Source organism: Melospiza melodia, chromosome 6 (genome assembly GCF_035770615.1).
Source record: "Melospiza melodia melodia isolate bMelMel2 chromosome 6, bMelMel2.pri, whole genome shotgun sequence".
Lineage (NCBI taxonomy): Eukaryota > Metazoa > Chordata > Aves > Passeriformes > Passerellidae > Melospiza > Melospiza melodia.
In genome coordinates, this window is record NC_086199.1 from 2,852,077 (window position 1) to 2,873,849 (window position 21,773).

At 53.0% G+C, this 21,773-nt stretch overlaps 1 protein-coding gene and 1 long non-coding RNA gene across 6 annotated transcripts in view; both read right to left on the minus strand.

Moving 5' to 3' along the window:
- Positions 1–10,436, minus strand: part of FERMT2 (FERM domain containing kindlin 2) — a 55,102-nt gene extending 44,666 nt beyond the window's left edge. Inside the window, exons 1-2 of one of the 4 annotated variants that reach the window (XM_063159644.1) lie at positions 10,339–10,436; positions 9,241–9,409 (exon numbers count right to left, since the gene is read on the minus strand). In XM_063159644.1, coding sequence (XP_063015714.1) covers positions 9,241–9,409; positions 10,339–10,401 — 232 coding nt within the window. In that variant the 5' untranslated portion in view covers positions 10,402–10,436. The remainder of the gene's footprint in view (positions 1–9,240; positions 9,410–10,338) is intronic. The other 3 variants (XM_063159642.1, XM_063159643.1, XM_063159641.1) reach the window with 3 other exon arrangements.
- A 6,345-nt stretch (positions 10,437–16,781) lies between these two features.
- On the minus strand, positions 16,782–21,128 carry LOC134419733 (uncharacterized). Of its 2 annotated transcripts, none has more exons than XR_010028127.1 (4): positions 20,835–21,128; positions 20,443–20,610; positions 19,885–20,035; positions 16,782–18,550 (listed from the first exon to the last, which is right to left on the minus strand). It is a non-coding gene; the product is annotated as an uncharacterized LOC134419733 (long non-coding RNA). The 2 variants fall into 2 exon arrangements; XR_010028128.1 differs by lacking the exon at positions 16,782–18,550 and adding an exon at positions 19,068–19,337.
- Between the last annotated feature and the right edge of the window lie 645 nt (positions 21,129–21,773).

Consider the following 21,773-nt stretch of genomic DNA (forward strand, 5'->3'; position numbering starts at 1 on the left):
TTGGCTGAAGCTCAGATCCCTGGGAAGTGACCTTTGGAGCTCCGAGGATGGCTCAGGCAGCCTCACCCCGCTCCACAGCTGTGAGTGTTGGTCCTTCTCCTACAGATCCATGTGGGATCATGGCTGGAAGAACAGGGCCCTGGCACAGGGTGCCCAGAGCAGCTGGGGCTGCCCCTGGATCCCTGGAAGTGTTCCAGGCCAGGCTGGACAAGGTTTGGAGCAGCCTGGGACAGTGCAGAGTGTCCATGGCCATGGCAGGGGCGGAATGAAACGCTCCCTCCAACCCAAACCATTCTGTAATTCCATGATTTCTTTTTGCTTCTACCTGTTCAGCAAAGTTCATTAATGAACTCAAAACACTTTAAAGGACTTTAACACCCCCAGCCTTGAGCCTGGATCTGCCTCACCCATCACAGGCCCAAATCCTGGCACTGAAGCCGTGGGGCAGGACATGAGGGCCATGAGGGCCATGAGGGCCATGAGGGCCATGAGGGCCATGAGGGACATGAGGGCCATGAGGGCCATGAGGGACATGAGGGCCATGAGGGCCATGAGGGCCATGAGGGCCATGAGGGCCATGAGGGCCATGAGGGACATGAGGGCCATGAGGGACATGAGGGACATGAGGGATTGCAGGAGTGTGCTCTGAGGGATTGTAGGAGTGTTGATGCTCTTTGTTGATGGAATGATAAAACTATATTTTGTCTTCTTAAAAGAAAAGAAGTTTAGAAGTTTTTCTTTTTGATTAAATGAAAAGACACTTCGTAAGACTCAGGAGACCTTACTTCAAACTTAAAGACAGCTAATTAGATAGAAGCTAAAAAGTTCTGCTTGAGCAATGAACTAGAAAAAGAAGTAAATAGAGGAACTAATTGCTTTTGTAAAGTGTTTTTACTAAGAGTAAAAACGTTTAGCACTTAGCTCAGTTTTTCTATTTGTTATTTTGCCTTTCATTCAACCTTTTTGTTTCCAACACTACAACAGAAGCCATCCTGCTAATTTTTATGCCTCCAAAGATAGTTGAGCTATCTTAGGTGTATTATAAACCTCCAAAAACTTATTAGACCTAGCCTGAAGAAGTTACAATAACAAGGGATGGGGACAATTCCTGCTGCAGAAGCTCTGGAGCTGCTCTGAGGAGCATCAGCCAGGATGGGAAGCTGAGCAAGACAGGGACAGAGCTTTTTCCAGGTAATTTCATAAAATTTGACTTTCTAACTGAATTGGAGTTTCAGCAATTCACCCTTCCCCAAGTACACGTGCCTGCAGGGAGCAGGGGAAAAGAAAGAGAACAACCAGCAGCCAAGCAGGTGTAATGGGCTGGGAAGAGATTTAAAATCCATTGGCAAGATGGATTTTTTTGGGCCGTGTCAGGATGTTGTGCAAGCTAAAAATCAGCTGAGGTTGTGGAGGTTTCAGCTGGTGGGGCTGGTTTTTTATGTGCATCCTCTTTTGTGTGCATCCTCTTTTGTGTGCATCCTCTCCCAGAGCTGTTCTCAACCTGTTGGCCAAATTCAGCCACATTTCACCCAAAAGTGGAGGTGTCCCAAGATCCCAGCTGCTCGGGGAGAGGGGGATCAGTGCTGGCACAGGGCCATGCCATGCACCCAGCTGAGGTTCACATCTGAATTTTTTCTTTTACTCACCCATTTTCCAGCGAGGATGCAGCTCCCACTGCATCCTCGGTGGAAAATGGGGTGAGCGAAAGAAAAACCAAAACAAATTCTCCAGAAATAAAAATTAAATAAATAAAAAAGATTTCCTCTGGTTTTCTGAGCACTTTCTCAGCACTTCTGAGCGCTCCCAACAGTTCTACCTGGTAGGAGCTTCAGCCTGGGTGACAGCAATGTGTCAAAAGCAAACCTGGGCAAGAAAACAAAATTACAGCAACTCTGCTAAAATTCCATCCAACAGGAATCTGGAGGTCTCAGCACTTTTCCAAATTACCAATCATAAACCCCAGAAAGCCACTGGAACATTCAGAACTGGAACATTCCTGCCAGCTGAGTTTTGCTCAGTCTTGTTTCTCTGGCCCTTTCTAAGCAATCAGTAAATTCACATTTCAGAATGAGAATGAAGAAATGCAGCTTCCCCCAGGATGTTTTCACACCACGAGGCTTTTTCCCCCAAGCACACCCAGGGCTGAAGTCAGTGAGCTCCACGAGGGCTGTAAATCTCCTTCCTTCCCCTCATCTGTCAGGAAAACCACCACTAAAACAACTCCTCCAACACCCAAACCAGGAGCTGGCAGTGCTGGTGTCCCTGGTGATGTTGAAACAACTGAAGTTTGCACAGCAAATAATCCCTCATCTTTCCCAACTCGGCAAACATTCCCCACATCCACAATTTCAGGCACTTATCCACAATCCTTTTTTTTTTTTTTTTTAAATCACATCAAAGACCAAGGGTTAAAATCCAGGTGCTGGTTTGCTGAATCATGGAATCACAGAGTGGTTGTGGTTGGAAGAGACCTTAAAAACCTGAATTCCACCCCAAGAGACAGCTTCCAGTGGACCAGGGTCCTCCAAGTCCAACATGGCCTTGAGCATTTCCAGGGATTTGTTTTCGTGTATTCTGAGTACAATTTCTTGGAGTTTTGTGTGGTTTAGACAGACCCAGGAGATGCCTGGGTGAAACACAAGCCCTGATGGAGAGGAAGATGGAAGAAAAAGGAAAAAAAAAAAGATTAAAAAAAAAGGGGAAGTGTGTGAATGGGATGATTTCTATGATTTTTCAGCTCCCCACAGCAGCTTCCCCACGTGCCTCGTGTCAAATCGAAACCTGAGGGAGCTGGAAGAGGAAACTGCTGATTTGGGCTGGGTGGGAGCAGCAACCCCAACAATTTCCTGTCTGTGGTGTGGCAAACCCAGGCTCTGGGATCTGCAGGAGCACCAACACCGCCTCCCACCCCGTGCTCCTTCCCCTCCCACTGGCACCTGAGAGCTCTTTCCAGCCCAATCAGACGGCTCGCAGTGACGGAATTAAAAATTAATACATAAAAATAAAATCCTTATTGTTTTTGCCCTTAAAGAACCATCACCACTCTGAATACAGATATTAATTGCTGTGACTGCAGCTCAGAGCTGCCTCTATGTGGGTTTTACCTCCCCCCTGCCTGAATTCCTCTGCTCACTGGCAGCTCAGCTGAATATTCCACTCAGGCTCACAAAGAGCACTTTATGTGAGCCACCATCGAGCTGAGCCCACGTTGGAGCCTCCTGGAGCCCAAATCTGGATGGAAAGGAATGAGGCAGCCCCTCACTGATCAGTGTGCACGGCTGGGGGGGTGTGCTCACAGCACTGGTGTCACTTACTGTCACCAAAAATGTGCATGGTGTCACTGTATGTCACCAAAAATGTGCACGGTGTCACTGTATGTCACCAAAAATGTGCACGGTGTCACTGTATGTCACCAAAAATGTGCATGGTGTCACTGTATGTCACCAAAAATGTGCTGTTTGGAGGGTGAATCCCCAATTAATTCATCAAGTGGCACTAAGGAAATTGGAATGGCAGCAGCTCTGTTGGTCTCCTGGAGGATGCTGCTGAAGTGGAAGCATCCAGTGAGGTACCAATCCACCAATTCCAACCCAGAACAGCCCAAAATCCTGCCAGGATCTGGAGCAGGAGGATTTTGGCGCTCAGCAGGTGCCAGATCCCCTCTGTGCTCACCATCCCACTGCCAGCTGGGCAGGGTTTGCTGTTTAAAAGCTTGGGAAGAAATCTCCCAGGGAAATCTGGAGCGGGGTCAGCGCCTGCCCAAAGCACAGCAAACACCATCCCCATTTGTGCCATTATTTGGGACAAGGTCTCAGCATCAGCCCCAGAGGGGACACAAACAGATCCCTAAGGACTGAATGGCACCTGGAGTCCTCTCATGGTCATCATGCACTTGGAAAGCAATACTGAGGAGTGACCAGCACTGAATCTGAAGGAAAAAACCCTTCTCAGAAGGGGGCAATGAGGGACAGATGAGGAGCTGGGGATGTCCCAGGTGAAGGTGCCCAGGTGACATTGTGGGCACAGATTGGGAAACAGCCCAAGCTCACCTGGCGCTGAGCAGGGATGCTCAGACACCTCATTCTGGGAAGGGTGGCTACAGTCAGAGAATCCCAGAGAGCTCTGGGTTGGAATGGAACTTAAAATCCATCTCATTCCACCCCTGCCATGGCACCTTCCACTGTCCCAGGCTGCTCCAAGCCCTGTCCAGCCTGGCCTGGATGGGGCAGCCACAGCTGCTCTGGGCAACCAGAGAAGAATTCCCAATTCCCAATCTCCCACCCATCCCTGCCCTCTGGCACTGGCAGCCATTCCCTGGCTCCTGTCCCCCCATGCCTTGTCCCCAGTCCCTCTGCAGCTCTCCTGGAGCCCCTTCAGGCCCTGCCAGGGGCTCTGAGCTCTCCCTGGAGCCTTCTCCTCTCCAGGGCAGCACCCCCAGCTCTCCCAGCCTGCCTCCAGCCCTTGCAGCAGCTCCATGGCCTCCTCTGGATTCACTCCAGCAGCTCCAGCTCCTTCCTATGAGGTTCCCATATCTGGAAGCAGCATTGCAGCAAAATCCAAAGCACAAGGAACAAGCCACCTACAAGACAAGCCCTGCAGCCTCCTCCTGCCTTGTGCTCTCAACAGGAATGGGCTGGGACAAGGACTCTGCATTTCTCCCCCATAGCCTTAAGCTGTTTCTAAGAGTTCATTCCAGTTGCAAGGCAAAAAAATTTCCCCAGCCAGTCTCACGAGGGCCTGGAGTGTTTATAAGCACTGCAAAACCTCAAACACAAACCTGGGCAAATCAATGACGCTGCACTTTGCTGGTGTTTTATTCATAAACCTTTCAGGGGTCCATTAAGGAGAGGAGGCTTCACAGGCAGAATAACACTAATATTTAGAATTGATCTTGCAAGGAGTGGAGCTGAAATCCTTGGAAGATAACACAGCAAAGTCTATTTCATGGTGAAGAGAGCCCCTGGGGTGAATCCCAGACACATCTGCAGGCTGAAATCACTTTAAAAAAGAGCTTGAAGTGCTACAACCCAAACTGCATGGGACAACTCCTGTGCCAGTCCTCAGGTGACATCCCAGCCTCTCCCAGGTGACACAAAGAGATAGAGGAGGAGCTGCCCAAGGGAACAATGGAGGTTAAATCAGTTGCACAAACTTTATCCCACCTTCAATTCACAAAAACAAACCCCAAGGCTTCAGGAGATGTCATCAGTGCCTGCCATTATCAGCCAGTCTGAGGGCAGAGGGCTTGCTCTGACATTTATCCACGTCAGCTCTCCTGCCCATCACAGGTCACTAAAATAGGGATTCCACTACGTTACCCATCCTTAACCCTTCTGGTCCAGAAGGACATCCATAATTCCAAATCTTGCTGTTTTTTTTTTTTCTTTTTTTACCCACTTATCTGTTTTCCTCAGGTAAAAGCCCAAAAAGGTGCTCAGTGTTCCCAGCAAACCCTGGGAGCTGGAGTTGCCACCCAATCCCAGAGAGAAATCCACATTTCCATCACAAAACTTCTATGCACAGACTTTCTGAATCTGCTCAGTGCACATTTAGGTCATCTGTCTTAGGCTGTGCCTCTGCCAGACACCATTTGTCCCCCCTGCCCTGTTTCTGTCAGCTATTCCTTTATTCCCATGACCACACAGAGCATCCCCCATATATCCCACAGAATTCCATAAACTCCACAGAGCTCCTCCCAAGCATGTTTAAAAAAAAAAAAAAAAAAAAAAAAGCAGGATTTTTTTAAAGCAGGATTTTTTTAATTCCATGTGTTTAAAACAGCCTCAAGTTGACAACAACAATAACCCGCGTTCACTTCCTTCCTTCCTCTGCTCCCAGTGATTTTAAACCTCGCTTTATTTTTATTTTTTTTTTTTTGTTTGTAAGTCAATAGTGGGAAAATTCCTAAAAAACCCTGAGAGAGCACCAGGAGTTTCCAGTACAGACCCCAGCCCTCAAAGAGCAACTAAATGCTGCTGCTCTTAAAACCTCAGCAGTTTTCTGCTTATTTTTCAGGGATGACTTTGCCAAGAACTTGGCACGGCTCAATTAATGGAGTGGCTTAATCCAGCGGGTGATGAATAACAGGGGAGCCAACAGGTCATTGCAATTCACTTGAGTTACCAGAATCTCTATCTGCTGCTTGGGCTTCCTCCAATCCCTGCCTGCATCAGCCACAGATTTTAATTGCCTGCTCCTAAAGAGTCAAACTGCAGCTCTGTGCATGCAGGAATCAAGTCCATGGGATTTATGGATATCTGCAGCCTTGAATGCAAGGAGGAAAAACTTTGCTGGGCTCCTGCTTCATTCCAACAGGATATTTACTGCACTCTTGCTCCTACAAGCATCAATAAATGCTGTAGGAACATTTATAAATCAAGATTTTTTTTTTCCCTTTTCCAAGCTCTCCTTGCTGCTGGGAGGAGGGAAGGCATTTTTCCTCCCAGCACCCTGCAACCACAGTGTGGCTGATCTGCTGCAGATTGTCACTGATGTCCTAAACTCCAGTGGAACTCCAGGCAGGCCACAGAAATCCCCTTTCCAAAGGATTTGTCCCAAAGGATGGAACATGCAAATCCCAGCCTAAGGCACTGACCCGCCTTCCTTCCATCCCCCACAGTGTGGGGCATCCCACAGGGAAGCACAAAACTGCAAGGAAACGTTATCATTAGGAAATTTCCTTAAAACTCACAGCAGAAAATCTGCTTGGCAGGAGAAGAATAATTCTTTTTAACACTGAAAGTTGTGGAAGTAAGGAATTAAACAGAGGAACGACAGGGAGGAAAAGGTTAAAAATGCAGGGAAAGGGTTTTGATGTGGAAAAATTGCAAAATGAATTGATGCAGAGGCTGGATGAAGGGAGGCATTGAGGAGCAGGGGAGAGGACGAGGAACGAGCCCCGTCCCACCCGACCCTGCTCAGCTGGCAGCAGCTCAAAGAAGAGCCATAAAAATAATGAGAGGGCTGGAAGAGCTGACACGCAGGAAGATTAAAAGGAACTAAATACGTATAGCCCGGCTGGGCAAGGAAAGCCAAGGGGAAAGGGAAGGCAGCAGCTGGAGATATCCATGGATGTGACCACGGCGGGAAGGGAGGCTCTGGGGCTGAGCCCCTCTCTCTCCCCACGCCGCCGCCGCATTCCTTCCCTCTCATACAATCCCTAATTTAACAAGTGGAGAGGATCCGGGCACACATTTCGGGGGGGATGGATTACGTCAGGGGCTAATTTAGGTCCGGCCCCGTGCACATGCCCGGCTTTCCACATTTCCACATTTCCACACACGCTCCGGCCCTGGAGCTGCTCCGGCACTGAGGGGAGCATCGCGCCTTCACTCACGACTGGATGTTTTATCACCTCTAGAAAGCTGGTTTGTTTTTTTCCCCACTGAACTTCAACAAAACTTTCTGCACCTCCAGCGTTTAATTAAAAAAAAACCAAAAAACAACCATAATAATAAAAAAAACCAACAACCAGAATAAAATCAAGTTTTCGGGGAGTTCAGGCTACCTCCAACACAAGACCCTTTGATGCGAGCGCTCGCTTCCTTTGGAAACGCAGCGTATTTATATCCATTTATATCCATTTCTTCCTTCCTGCGACTCCGAGATAATTAATAAATCAAAACCTAAGCACTAAGGGGGAAGAGATGGGCTTTTTTTAAAGCCACACGAGGGCTGGCTCCGCATTGGAGCGGGACCTGCAGCTGACAGCTCCGCTACTCCCACAGCCGCAGGCACGCGCGGGACCTCGCAATTAATATTTTATTTGAGCAATTACAGCCATCAGCCCGGGCTGCACCGCTGAGTAAACAAAGCCGAGCAATAAAGAACCGATAAAAAGACAAAGGGGGAGGAGGAGGAGGTTCCGGGGCTCCCCGCTTTCGGCGGGGACCGAGCCGAGCCCCGGTCGCGGCCCGGCGTTCCCACGCGTCCCGGACAAACGGGCCCTTTGTCCAGGTGTGCACCCAAAGCCACCGCACACCGCCCTGTCCCCAAGGTCCCCCGGCTCACATCACCCCACCGATCGCCCCATGGGTTCTTTGGAAGCGCTTTGCTCGCACGAAACTTCAGGAGGGAGTTTTAGTGTAAATTGTGGGGCGCCCCCAAACAAACCCTCAGCCCCAAGCCGAAAACGGCGCTGGTTCCGAACTCTGTGTAAAACCCCGGGAGTGCAGCAGCCGGCGGATGGGGCTGAAGCAACGGGGTGGTGAAATCGGTGAGAGGGAGAGCCTGGGCAGGATATGGGGGGCTAGGGCAGGGTGTGGGGGCCTGGGGGGCTCCCTGCAGCTGGAAGCTAAGGCAGAGTACTGAGAGAGGGTGCTGGAGCTAAAACACAGCACTGGGGCAGGATGCTGGGACCTGGGGCAGGGTGCTGGGAGCCTCTCTGGAGCACAGGACTGGGATACGGTGCTGGGAGCTACAGCCCAGTACTGGGAGAGGGTGCTGGGAGACAAAAATACAGTCCTGGAGCAGGGTTCTGGAGCACTGTAGTGGAGCAGGGCTGCTGGGAGCTAAAGCAGGGTACTGGGTCAGGGTACTGGGTCAGGGTGCTGTGAGCTGAAGCAGTACTGGAGCAGAGTGCTGGGGGCTAAACTGGGGTACTCTGGCACTGCACTGGGCAGGGTGCTGGGAGCTGGAGCAGAGTGCTGGGGCTAAACTGGGTACTCTGGCACTGCAATGGGTAGGGTGCTGGGAACTGGAGCAGAGTGATGGGGCTAAACTGGGGTACTCTGGCACTGCAATGGGTAGGGTGCTGGGAGCTGGAGCACAACACTGGAGCAGAGTGGTGGAGCTAAACTGGGTACTCTGGCGCTGCACTGGGCTGGGTGCTGGGAACTGGAGCACAATCCTGGAGCAGAGTGCTGAGGGCTAAACTGGGGTACTCTGGCACTGCACTGGGCAGGGTGCTGGGGGCTGGAGCACAACACTGAAGCAGAGTGCTGAGGGCTAAACTGGGGTACTCTGGCACTGCACTGGGCAGGGTGCTGGGGGCTGGAGCACAATCCTGGAGCTGAGTGCTGGGGGCTGGAGCACAACATTGGAGCAGAGTGCTGGGGCTAAACTGGGTACTCTGGCGCTGCACTGGGCAGGGTGCGGGGAGCTGAAGCACAATCCTGGAGCAGAGTGCTGGGAGTTGGGCACTGCACTGGGCAGGGTGCTGGGAGTTAAAGCACAGCACTGGAGCAGGGTGCTGAGCACTGGGAGGATGCCGGGCTGCCCGGGGGGTCCCGGGGCACTCACCGAGCTTCTCGACGAGGCGCAGCATGACGCCGCCGATGTGGATCTCGCCGGTGACCCGCAGGGTGACGTCGCGGCCCAGGTCGGTGACATGGACGCTCAGCTCCCACGTCCCGTCCGCGTAGCAGCCGTCCGGCATGCGGATCCCGTCCAGCGCCATGGCCCCGGCCTCCTGCGCCGCCGGCCGCGCCCGGCACGGAGCGGGAGCGGGATCAGGATCGGCGGCGGGATGGGCCCGGCTGTGCCCGCTCCGCGCCCCGGGGGAGGGCTGGGGGCGCGGTGGGGCGGGATCGGGACCCCGCCGCAGCTCCTGAGGGGCCGCCGGGAGAGGCAGCGCGGGCGGGCAGAGCGGGAGGCGGAGGGAGGGAGGAGGAGGAGGAGGGGGATAATAATTAAAGGAAAAACGCGCCTGTGGCTGCCGGGCCCCTTGGCCTTTTATGGAAGCGAAGGACGGAGTAAATGGGGGCCGCTCCAACATCCGGGAATCGCCGGGGGGCGGCCCGGCCGGGATCGGTCCGGCCCGGCTTGGGATCGGCCCGGTTCGGCCCGGCCTGGCTCAGCACAGCTCGGCTGCGCCTGGCCCGGCTCGGCCCGGCTCAACACAACTCTGTTTATCCCGGCTCAGCTCTGCCTGGCTCATCCCGGTTCGGCTCATCCCGGCTGGGCTCTGCCCATCTCGGCTCGACCGAGTTTATCTCGGCTGGGCTCTGTCCACCCCGGCTCGGCCCGGTTTATCCCAACTCGGTTTATCCCCGCTTGGCTCTGCCCACCCCGGCTCGGCCCAGTTTATCCCAACTCGGTTTACCCCGGCTTGGCTCTGCCCAGCCCAGCCCTCCTCATCCCGGCTCAGCTCATCCCAGTTTATCTCATTCCGACCCAGCTTTGCTCAGCCCTGCCTGCCTCACAGCCTGTGGCCGCTGTCCCAGGGCATCCAGAGTGGGAAATTCGGGAGCCAGCCCGGAGAGCATCCATTAGGAACATTGGCATCCCAAACCCGCGTGGGTTACATGGCAGCCGTGCCCACTCTGCAACCTTTGGGGAGTTTTTTAGCACTGCCCCCAAATTCATAGGAAAAATCCTTCCCGTTCAGCAAAACCCTACCTTGGCATAGTAGCCCGTGCCCCCGTTGAGGCTGGGAGATGAGCTGGTTCCCTCCATCCTCATAATCCGTGTGAATATGGGGAAATGGGAACTGTCTTTAAATAAAAGGGTCTGAACCGGCACAAATGGAGGAAAAAAAAATATTATCCGCTTCCTGTAGCTCCTCCACCCAGTGATACACACATCCCGCCAAGCAACCGCGCTTCCTGAAAATCCAACACGCGGAAGGGGCTGTGCTTTGAGGTCCAGCGCTCTGGATGTACCCTGCCCCGTGCCAGGTGATGGGAAGTCACATCCCAGCAAAGCTGTGCCCGCCCTGGCAGCCTCCGGGATGGCTCTGCCAGCCAGGAACACCATTCCCACGTTCTTGGTGAATGGCAGTGGGAGCTTTGGGACCATGGAATCATGGCATGGTTTGGGTTGGAAGTGACCATGAGAGCATCTGGTTCCAGCCCCCTGCCATGGGCAGGGACAGCTTCCACTAGACCAGGTTGCTTTGGCACTGCACAGGCAACAAAACCTCTTAACAGGATGGTGAAATTTTTCCAATTTTCACTTTGCCATTAAAATGGAGATATTTATAATATAATGGAGATATTTATCAAGGCTGTTCTTTTGCTTTAATACCTACTATACCTTTAATACCTTTAATACTAATAAAACCTTTGCATGGGTCACTCTGTGCACACTTAGCCAGGTTTTATGCAAGGGTTTTTGCTGACGTGGCTGATGCTGGCAGAGGGGAATTGGGTGACCCTGCAGCAGGTGACCTCCCCCCTCAATCCCTCCTGGAGCTCGGAGGAGCCCCCATTCCGTGTTCCCCAAACGTGGAAGCGGGATCGCGGTTTGGAGGAGGTGACTCTGGAGCGCAGGCGAGAGCCGGTCTGCAGCAACAAAGCTTTCCCAGATGGTATCTCCGTGTTCTCCAGCCTCAAACAATAGGGCAATAAATAGAAAGGGTTACTCTCGGCCCAAAGGCGTGTTGGACGAGGTTCCCAGCTGATGCAATTGGATACGGCCCCGCGGAGCTGGTAACCTTTTAGTACAGCTGGCTGCACGCTGAGGAAAGAAAGGCTGCCGGCTCCTTCTGCTCCTAAACCCACGGGCAGAGCTTCCCTTTCCCCAGAGCCCTTTTCCCTGTTCCCTGCCCTCTCCATTCCCCGTGTGGAGGGAGAGTCTCCCTGAGCTGCAGCGCTCGGCAGAGGCGAAGCAAGGTCAAAAATGCACGGGCGCAGCTCTTGCGTCAGAGCCAGCCAAGCATCCCCAGCGCTCTTCCCACTGTTTGCAACAAGTCCTCGCTCCCTGGGAGCAGCAATGCCAAATAAGGTGCCGAAATGCATGGCCACTTCCATCGGGCTTGGGATGATACCTCCCAGACCTGCCCGCCCCGCAGCTCCCAGCCCATCTGCTCCTTCTTCCTGGAAACCAGGATAATTCCTTCCCAGTGAAACGGCTCTGTGGGCATCCTTGGCAAAACAGAGGTGAAGCTGAGTGACAATTTCCCTGAACCCGGTTTGTTTTGTCACTTTTTTTTTTTTTAGCCCGTGACCTCTGTTTTGGTTGTTAAAGTGTTCTGGGCAGTTGTTGAAGGCAGCTGGCGTTCCTGCCTGGCTGCTCTGGGCAAGCCGGTCAGACTGGCTCTTCCCAGGGTCACCAGCCATGGAACTCTGTGCTCGGTGCCTTTGCTGGGTGGCTGGAGCTGGGAAAGCAGCAGGACTGAGTGCCTGGCCTGTCTCCATACACAGAGACAGAGAAATTCCCCAAATCTCTGTGTAAAAAAAGGCTCTGTTTCCTCAGAGGGTCCTGATGCTCTGACCTGGTGGTGAGCAGGCTCCTGTCACCTGGGTCTTCATACTCCTTTGTCTTGATATTCCCTGTCTGCAGCTTCTTTCTTAAAAAGGATAGTGTCAGGGAAAAAAAAAAAAAAAAAAAAAAACCCAACCAAAAAGGAGAAATGTAGATGCTTGTTATTCCCTCCATTTTTTGTGTCTCCAACTTCCCAGCCCATATTCTCCCTTCCAAACTGCTGCCACTGGTACCACTGTTCACGTGGGGTTTGCAAGCTCTTTACTTCACAAAATCATGGAATTGCAGAATAGTTTGGGTTGGAAGAGACCTTCAAGACCATCTCACTCCAATCCCCCACCTCTTCATCCCCTTCCGCCTCTTTTGGACGCAGCCAAGGCTCCCTTTTCACAAATGACCATTTCCCAGCAGGGACAAGGTCACGCTTCTGGCAAAGGAAACATGCTGGGTAACTCTGCTTCCTTGTTTATTCCTGGCCACATTCGCTCTTCCCTGGTTTTGTCATTTCAGAAGCATCCACGTGACGTGGATTTCTGGATGTAAAGGCAGAGCGATGATGCCGTGGTGGTTACGTGTCCTAGGAAGGTGCCACCACCTGGGTGGTGCATGGAGTTAACCCAGTATTCCCATCATGAAAGGGTGAAGGATATTTGTGATGAGCATCTTGAAGAGGCACAGGACACGTGGAGGTTTAGTCTTTCCAGGTTGTGATTGTGATTTGGTCACTCCAAGCCATGTCCGGCCTGGCCTTGGACACTCGCAGGGATCCAAGGGCAGCCACAGCTGGTCTGGGCACCCTGTGCCAGGCCTTCCCCAAACTCCCAGCCAAGAATTCTTTCCCCATCTTCCATCCATCCCTGCCCTCTGTCAGTGGGAAGCCATTCCCCCTCATGCTGTCCCTCCATCCCTTGTCCATGTCCCTTTTCTGATGGCCAAGTCCACATGGGATGAAGCCAGGGACCAAGATTCAACACTGTCACAACCATCCAGCCTGGTCCTTCATGCCTTAAGGTAACAAAATCATAGAAAATAATCCTGGAATAGGTTGGGTTGGAAGAGACCTTAAAAATAATCTCTATTTTCCCCCCTGCCATGGGCAGGGACATCTTCCATAGACCAGGTCACTCCAAGCCCTGTCCATCCTGGCCTGGAGCACTTCCAGGGCATCCCCAGCTTCTCCTGGCAATATCTGGAATAAATCCTGGGCTGTAAGAGATGGCTGCACTGAGATAAGAGGCACAAAGCTGCATTGAGGTGCCTCCTCCTTGGCAAATCAAGCTGATGAGGTTTCAAGGCCCTGCAGCTACAAATTCCCCTCTCATTTCCCTGCCTCTAATTCCTGAAATCAGCCACGGTGCACTGGAGCCTGCCAGGCTTGTGCTGCAGGACAAACCTCCCTGCAGGGTTCTTCTCTGGCCCCTCTTCACCTTCTTTCCAGGTATTTGGGTCAATTAAGCTCTCAAAGCCTCAGGCTGGAAGGTTTTGTCCTCAGCTCTTCACAACCCAGCACTGTGCTGGTTCTCTGGCTGGGCCTGTGTCGGCCACTGCTTTCCTGCTGACATTAATTCCCGTGCTGTCATTTCTCTTTCAGCATTTTCCTGTGTCCTCCTGATGTTTCCAGCTGCCAGGAGTGACCTGCCCTGAGTGTGACTCTGCTTTGGCCCACACAGGAAGCAAGGTGCCCCAGATAATTTTCTGGTTGGTTGTCCCCAGTGTCAGGAGTGTCCTTGAATTTTGTGTCCTTCTGGAAGGGCTGGCGGGTTCTAGAGCATCCTAAAACATCACTTGGAGCCAAAGGGAGTTGTTAGCTGAACACTTGAATCCATGTGATGGAGAATTTGGATAAATCCCAGGTAAATTCTCCTAAAAGCTGATTCATCTCCAGGGCTGCAAAACATCCCTGCACTTTCCAGCCTGGTGCCTGAGTGTCTCCAAGAGCAATGCCCAGGAATCCCTCCCACTGCTGATCTTCCTCTGCATCACCTGTGCCTGACTGATGGCTTTGGGACCACTCATCATCCTCAGCTTGTGGCTTCCTGTGGTAAATCCTGCACAGGGACGCAGGAATTTGTCCCTCTCAGGTGCTGCTGTCCACATCCATGTTTCAGACATCTCCAGAACCCTCAGGGATGTTGGATCATTGCCTCCATCCAGCACAAAAGCTCAAACATCTCCCACACCCCCTCTTCTCCCACAATATGCAACATATTAAACCACTTTCTATTGTCCATCAGATGTTTTGAGCCTTTGCCACTCCCGTTCTGGCTTTTCTCCACCTCCAGAAGGCCTCCTATTCTTCTGCCTTTACAAATGCCATTTCTCCCATGGAGCTGAGGCTCAAAGAAAACCCAAATGTCAGGCAACACTCAGTCACCATCCCTGGGGCTGGTGACTCTGGGGTGTCAGAAGTAACACCCTGAATCGTTTATCCACTGTTAGTCAGCACGAAGAGACACCAAAAATCCCAAATAATTCATCTGATGGGTCTGACATTTCTCTGGGAAACATCTATTTGGGAATCATTTACTGGAGGGGGGAAAAAAAAACAATAAATCCCCAAATTCCACCATCAATTATTCCCAGCTGCTCTTCAGGCCCTTCTGGGGGGGAAGCCACTTGATGGGAAGTGGAGCTGTTGAACTCACCCTGTGCTGGCGAGTTCCAGGTGGTGAGGGAGGGGAGGGACACTGTGCCCAGCACCCTGTGAGATTCCAGAGGGGCAGGGAGTGCTGCAGCCCCGGCCCAGCCCTGGCACATCCCGTTATCTCCCCTGCCCCAGCCCTTCCCTCCCCAACGGCTCCTCGGGAAATTGGCTCCCAGCCCATCAGTTTTCCCTCTCTCAGGGGGAGGAGGAGCTGCTCTCACGGGCTTTTTGAAGGAACTGGGGCCTGGGGCATCCCTGAGACACCCTGGACAACTCCCACTCCATGGATGAGCCCTGGTGGTGCTCTGGAGCTTGGCAAAAATCCCCAAATTGTGGAGTGGAGAAGGAAATGCAGCCCTGGGGATGGGGCTGGCCAGCAGTGCTCAGGGGTGTGGGGATGGGGATGGATTTTCCTACTGTGGAACCCCCAGAAGCTCCAGCCTGGGCCACCCATCCCCACTGGATGGCACTGGGATGCTTCACCACCAACCCAAGTGGTTCCAGAGTCCTGTTCCCACCCCACAGCCCCAAAAATGCTCTGAGGTGGGTTTATTCTTCATCCCCATGACCAGGAGTAGGACAGCAGCAGCTCAGGGAGGGGAATGGGCAGTTGATTTGGGAATCCCCCAAATCCCATGGAATGGAGGTGACTTGGGAGCTCCTGGAAGACACAGGGTACCTGCAGCCAAGGGTGCTGTGGTGCCCCTGGTGCAGCCCCACATTCCCTGTGAAACAAGGATCAGGGAGGGCCCCACTGAGGAGCCCCAGTTCCTCAGGGAGGGGAATGGAGCACCCAGATGGGGAGAGCAGGTGGGACACACTTTGGGACCAATTATCCCCCCAAATCCCCCAGCTCCCTTTCCTGTGGCATCCTGAGAAGGATCCATGAGGCCTGGAGCTCCCTCAGGATGGGGCTCACTGCCCCAGGCCCAGGCAGAAGGAAGGAGAGGCAGCAGAAACCCCAGGGGCAATGTTGCCATTGCCTGATCCCAGGAACACCCAAAGCCTCGGGAATGAGGGGCTTGGGGCAAGGGGCAGGGAGCTCTGCAAGGCTCCATAAATCACACCTGTCCTAAAAATCACACCCTTGGGACAAATCCCACGGAGAGGAGAGGAGGAGGAGGAGGAGGAGCAGGGCACCGAGGCCGGAGCCGCCGGGCTTTGGCTGCCTTTGCTCATGTGCTGCCAGAGACTGAAAAGCACTGAAGGAGAGTTTTTATCGATTCCCACGTCAGAGCTCTGTGAGAGCTGGCTGATAACAGGTCCCTGAGCAAAGCACCGGCTCCACAGGGCTCTGTGGGGTGTTTGGGGACACGGCCCTGATGGAGAAGGACATTTTCACCCTGTGTGAGACACCAGGCCCCAGTCACAGGTCCAGGGGAAGCGACTCAGCATCATCCCCTGTGACCTTTTCAGCCCCCCCGAATCTCTGCTGTCTTGTTTTTAACCAAAACCAAAGATATCTGCCCACAGCAAGGGGGTTGGACTGAGAGGATCTTCAAGGTCCCCTCCAGCCCAAACCATTCTGGGATTTTGGGGTTCCATATCCTGGCTCTTCCTGCTGTGTTGGGGGTGTGTGTGAGCACAGGTCACCCAAATTCCCCGATCATACCCCACAATGAATGGCTGCATCCAAGGGAATCAATCACAGCAATTTTCTCTCCATTTTCCAGATGGAGAGTTCAGGCTGGACACACAGCAGGGACTTACAACCCCTGAGGATGCAGTTCCCCACTGGAACAGGGATCACTCTGCCCAGGATTGCTGGGGTGGAAAAGCAGCATTGGTTAAAAAATAACCCCAAATTGCTTCCTTTTGAAGGGAAATTAACACTGTGAAGCTGCAGGGAAACAGGGGGGTTGTGCCCTGATGGACACCAAGCTCAGATTTCCTGGTCACACCCACACATCTCTCCACCATGGATCACTGCAGATCTCAGAGAGCTGGAAAAGGAGATTTGGGGGACACAACCAGAAAAATCCATCTGTTGAAGGGGTTGTTACCTTTTATTTGCCCCTCAGACACCTGGGATGCCCTGAGAAGCTGCAGCAAATTGGGAACCTGTTGTTTGGGGGAAGGGGAGATGGATGATGCCCAGACAGCTGCATGGCTTTGTGCTTTTCCAGCCTCCAGCGGAAGGATGGGATGGAGCAGGCTGGTAATGCAGTTAGAGCTGGAAAAATAGAGCCAGAGCAGGGCAGAGTGCTTTAATCAGCCCAGAGTTATTGAATCAGCTGGCTGGGATGAACTCCATCTCCGAGCAGAGCGCTCTGAAGAGATCAGCAGCTCCCCCAGGAAAGGGAGGTGGGCTCCCAGCTGGCTGGGAAGGGAAGTTGTGTTGGGAATGCCCCAAATCCCATGGAATGGAGGTGACTTGGGAGCTCCTGGAAGACACAGGGTACCTGCAGCCAAGGGTGCTGTGGTGCCCCTGGTGCAGCCCCACATTCCCTGTGAAACAAGGAATGGAGAGAACAGGTGGGACACACTTTGGGACCAATTATCCCCCCAAATCCCCCAGCTCCCTTTCCTGTGGCATCCTGAGAAGGATCCACGAGGCCTGGAGCTCCCTCAGGATGGGGCTCACTGCCCCAGGCCCAGGCAGAAGGAAGGAGAGGCAGCAGAAACCCCAGGGGCAATGTTGCCATTGCCTGATCCCAGGAACACCCAAAGCCTCGGGAATGAGGGGCTTGGGGCAAGGGGCAGGGAGCTCTGCAAGGCTCCATAAATCACACCTGTCCTAAAAATCACACCCTTGGGACAAATCCCACCCCTGCTGTGGGAGCTTCAAGGCTGGAGGAGGAGGAGGAGGAGGAGAGGAGAAAGGACAAGAGAGTGGAGAGGAAGAGATCCTGGTGGGACAAGAGCAGGAAAGGTTGAAAGAATTCAGGTTGTTTACCCTGGAGAAAGAAAGAAGGGTGATAACATCTTGAGGTAGATAAAAGAGGGTTTGTGTAGGGAGGGAGGGATGGAAGAGGGAGGAAATGCCGTGTTCTGCCTTTCCACAAGGGATGGGCAAAGAGCAATGGAGAAATCACCTGGAGAAAGACTCAGAGTGGCTCTTTGGGGAGGCTGTTCGGATGGGAGGGAGTGAAGGAGTCACCCCACCATCAGAGGGTTTTCAAAGCCAGGAAAAGGAGTCCTGGGTGGTCACTGTGCCCACTCTGTGCCAGCAGGGCTCTCCCACCTTCTCTGGCCAGAAAAAACCTTTTGCTTGAACTGGGGGATGCTGGATCTGCAACAGCTCCATTCCAGCTTCGTGTGGCACCCTGTCCATGGCAGCAGGGTTGGAACCAGCTGATCTTTAAGGTTCCTTCTAAACCGTTCCTTGATTCTGTGATTATCCACAAAGGTGGGTTGAAGTTGATGCCAGGCACAGCCTTGCAGGTAAATCTCAGCGTGGACACTCAGCAGGAAGAGAGTCCAACCCAGTCACCAGGAGAGGAAAGTGCAGCAACCAGCTGGGGCTTGGGAAAGGGGAAAAAACCCTCCAGCCAGGAAAGAAAATAACCTGCTGGATGGAGAGCTGCCTGTCAGTGATGGCTGTTTAACCGTGGCAGGGAATCAGAGCGCTCGAGGAGCTGGATGTGTGTGCAGGAGGACAGGAGATGGAGGTGCATGCCAATATTTTCTGGCAGGGCTGGCCTGGAAATATCCTTCAGCTCCTTAGATAGCAAGGCGGAGATCCCCAGGCGGAGGAATGCGCCGCAGACGTGGGAGGCTGGGAGGAGCAGCCTTGGCCATGGCAGCAGGAGAGGAAACATCCTGGAGACAAGGAGAAACTCAGGTCAATGCTCTGCAGTGCCTTGACAGGCCAGCAGGAAGCTCTTGGGAAGGGGAACGGCACAGAGGGGGAATTGGTTCAGGTGAGGTCACCGAGGGCCCCACCGAGGGATTGGGGCAGCCCCGCTCCAAACCACGGTGAGGTTTCACAATGGGAGGTTTGGTTTGGATACTGGGGAGGAATTCCTGGCTGGGAGGGTGGGCAGGCCCTGGCACAGGTGCCCAGAGCAGCTGTGGCTGCCCCTGCATCCCTGGCAGTGCCCAGGCCAGGCTGGATGGGATTGGAGCAGCCTGGGATGGTGGAAGGTGTCACCCTTGACAGGTGTGGAACAAGATGAGATTTAATGTCCCTTCCAACCCAAACCATTCCAGAATCCAGCTGAAGGAGGATGGGTTATTCCAACATTTTGGGACCCTGGAGATGCTGCCAGCTGGACAAGGACGGGTTATTCCAACATTTTGGGACACTGGAGATGCTGCCAGCTGGACAAGGGTGGGTTATTCCAACATTTTGGGACACTGGAGATGCTGCCAGCTGGACAAGGACGGGTTATTCCAACATTTTGGGGCACTGGAGATGGTGCCAGCTGAACAAGGGTGGGTTATTCCAACATTTTGGGACACTGGAGATGCTCCAGCTGAACAAGGACGGGTTATTCCAACATTTGTTCCTTGCAAGGAAACACCTCTGCCTCCTCCTCCTCCATCTCCAAGCGATGACACCGGGTGGTGACACAGCCAGGACAAGGCAAGAACTGTGATAGCAGCACTGGAAAGAATAAGGGAAAAAACCCACAGTAAAAACCCCAAAGTTCCTTTGAATCACCATGGAAATTAGGCACAGTGGAGATTGGACACAATGGAAATGAGGCAGTGAATCTTGCAGGGTTCACTCCTGGATCTCCAAGGAGAGGTCCCCACGTGGCCATAAGTGACCTGTCCTTCCTGGAGGAGACCCCAGGGGAAAGGTGGCACCTGCTGCCCAGCAGAGCCAGCCCCTCCTCAGGAGAAGCCAAATCCTGGCAGCAGCACCTCAGGCACCTCGGGGGGCTTTGGCAGTGACACCACAGCTGCCACCCTCATACCCAGCCTGTGCTCGTGCAGGTGACATCCCAGGTGGCACAGGGAAGAGCAGACTCCACGGTTTGGGGAGCTGCAGGGAGAATGACAATCCCAATTTCTTTTCCCTGGGAGAGGTGCCAGAATCCCAATAATTTTTTCTTTTTGCCCTGTCAGGCAGGGCCACCCTGCTGTGTCCTCGTGTGTCTCCTGCCACCAACCCACCACCAGGGCCGTGCTGCTGGAGAGCCACTCACCTGGGACAGCTTTCTCTGGAACCTTCCCAGTGTGGAGAAGCCCAGAGCCAACTTTCCAGGCAGGGTTGTAGGAAATGAGAAGTGCAACAAGAGAGAGGCTGGCGCGTTCCTGCCATCCCGCATCCCACAGCATCAAACAGATGGGGGTGTCCTGTGAGGAAAAGCAATTTCAAGAGGGGAAAACAAAAAGGCAGGAGGTGTTCTTTGCAGGGTGGCTGCTCCAGAGATCATGGGTGACACTTCCAGCAGGGCAAGGAACGCTGCAGGGTCAGATCCCAGCTAATACAGGAAGATTTGGGCTCATTTCCAGGCACTCTGGCTCCTGGCCAGCAGCTTAACTCTCAGCATCTCAGCTCCTGCAGCTGGAGGAGAGAGGGGCAGGGCCTTCTTCCCAGCCTCTGGCATCTCCTGGGATGCACATCCATGAGTGTGGGGGGACTCTGGACAGTCACCCCCAGGAAGTGCCCCTGGAATGATCTTAGCCTGATTTTTTTCCCTGCTTTTTTGGGGGAGCTGTTTCCTTCCCTTGGCCACGTGCTGGGATGGCTCCTCACTCACCTTTTCCAAGGGAATTTGGCATCACTGGGGAAGGTCTGGTGGTCAGCACAAGGCGGCCTCTAAAGGAATTCCAGGAGGGACAGCCTGTCTGTCTGTCTGTCTGTCTGTCTGTCTGTCCCTGCAGGACCCTCCTCAGGCAGCATCTCGCGTCCTTCACCCACAGCATTCCTGAAAGCAAACAGACAAAAGGCCAAGTTCACCTAATCACAGCATCACAGAATATTCTGAGCTGCTTGGAAATGCAACTGCCGTGCCAAGAATTGTTTTAAATAGCCTCAAATTTCCAAAATAGACCCCAGGATTAGCTCAGACACCACACTGCATTCACACCGCTGATTAAGATTGTTTTATCCAAAAATCCTCTTCTGAATTAAAAGGAAAAAAAAATTTACTTGTAGTATGTTATTCCCTTGAAGAAACACACATATCTTAGGGTCATCCAGTCCAGCTCCTGGCTCTGCACAGATCCAGGACAGAGATCTCTCCAAAATTCCCTCAGGCATTTCCCAGCACAGCAATCCTCGCACAAAACGCATCAGAGTGGGAATTCCAGGCTTCTGGAAAAGCATTTCTGTGGCAGGAGAGCTCCCAGAGGCTGCAGGGACCCAAACTCCAGGTGAGCATCCTGCTGCTCCTGCTCTCCAGGACGCTTCTCCCAGGAGCTGGGACCTTCCAGAGCTCACAGAGGCGATTCCCAGAGCTGCTGCAAACTAGAAAACCTTATGTCAGGAAGAAGTCACAAGGCATCCTAACCAGAAACATATTTGGGGAGTGAGTCAGTGCAGGGGGAAGCAAAAAAGAAAGTTGCACCCTTTAAGTTGATGAAAAAAGCATATGGCAACAGCCAGTATTGTGAACAACATTCCCTGCTCCAGCAACTGAGCCAGGGGAAAAAAAATCATGACTCAATCATTGCATTTCATCCAAATCTAAGGAAAAATCTTGTTGAGGACGGGGTATTTGCAGGCAGAGCCAGCCAGAGCTGAGTTAGCTGGTTAATTAAATAATTGTTTGGAGGGGGGGGGTAATTTTGCAGCAGGCTTTAAAAGGCCTGACTGAAACACAGCTTTGGCTGTGGAGTAACAAGTGAGTGCTGCAGATGGAACTGGTGCACAAAATAAATCCATCCCTGCTCAGATTGCACACACAGCCCCTCCTGAGGGCACAGCACAAGCCCAGGAGCAGCCTGATCCAGGAACAGCTTGCAGCCAGAGCTCCTGCTTCCCCACCAGGCTGGGAACACGTCCCCATAAATCCTGAACCCAAGCAGGCCAAGAATGCCATCAGGATTATGAAGGAGAGCTAGAAACTGGCCAAATGTTTGCTGCAAA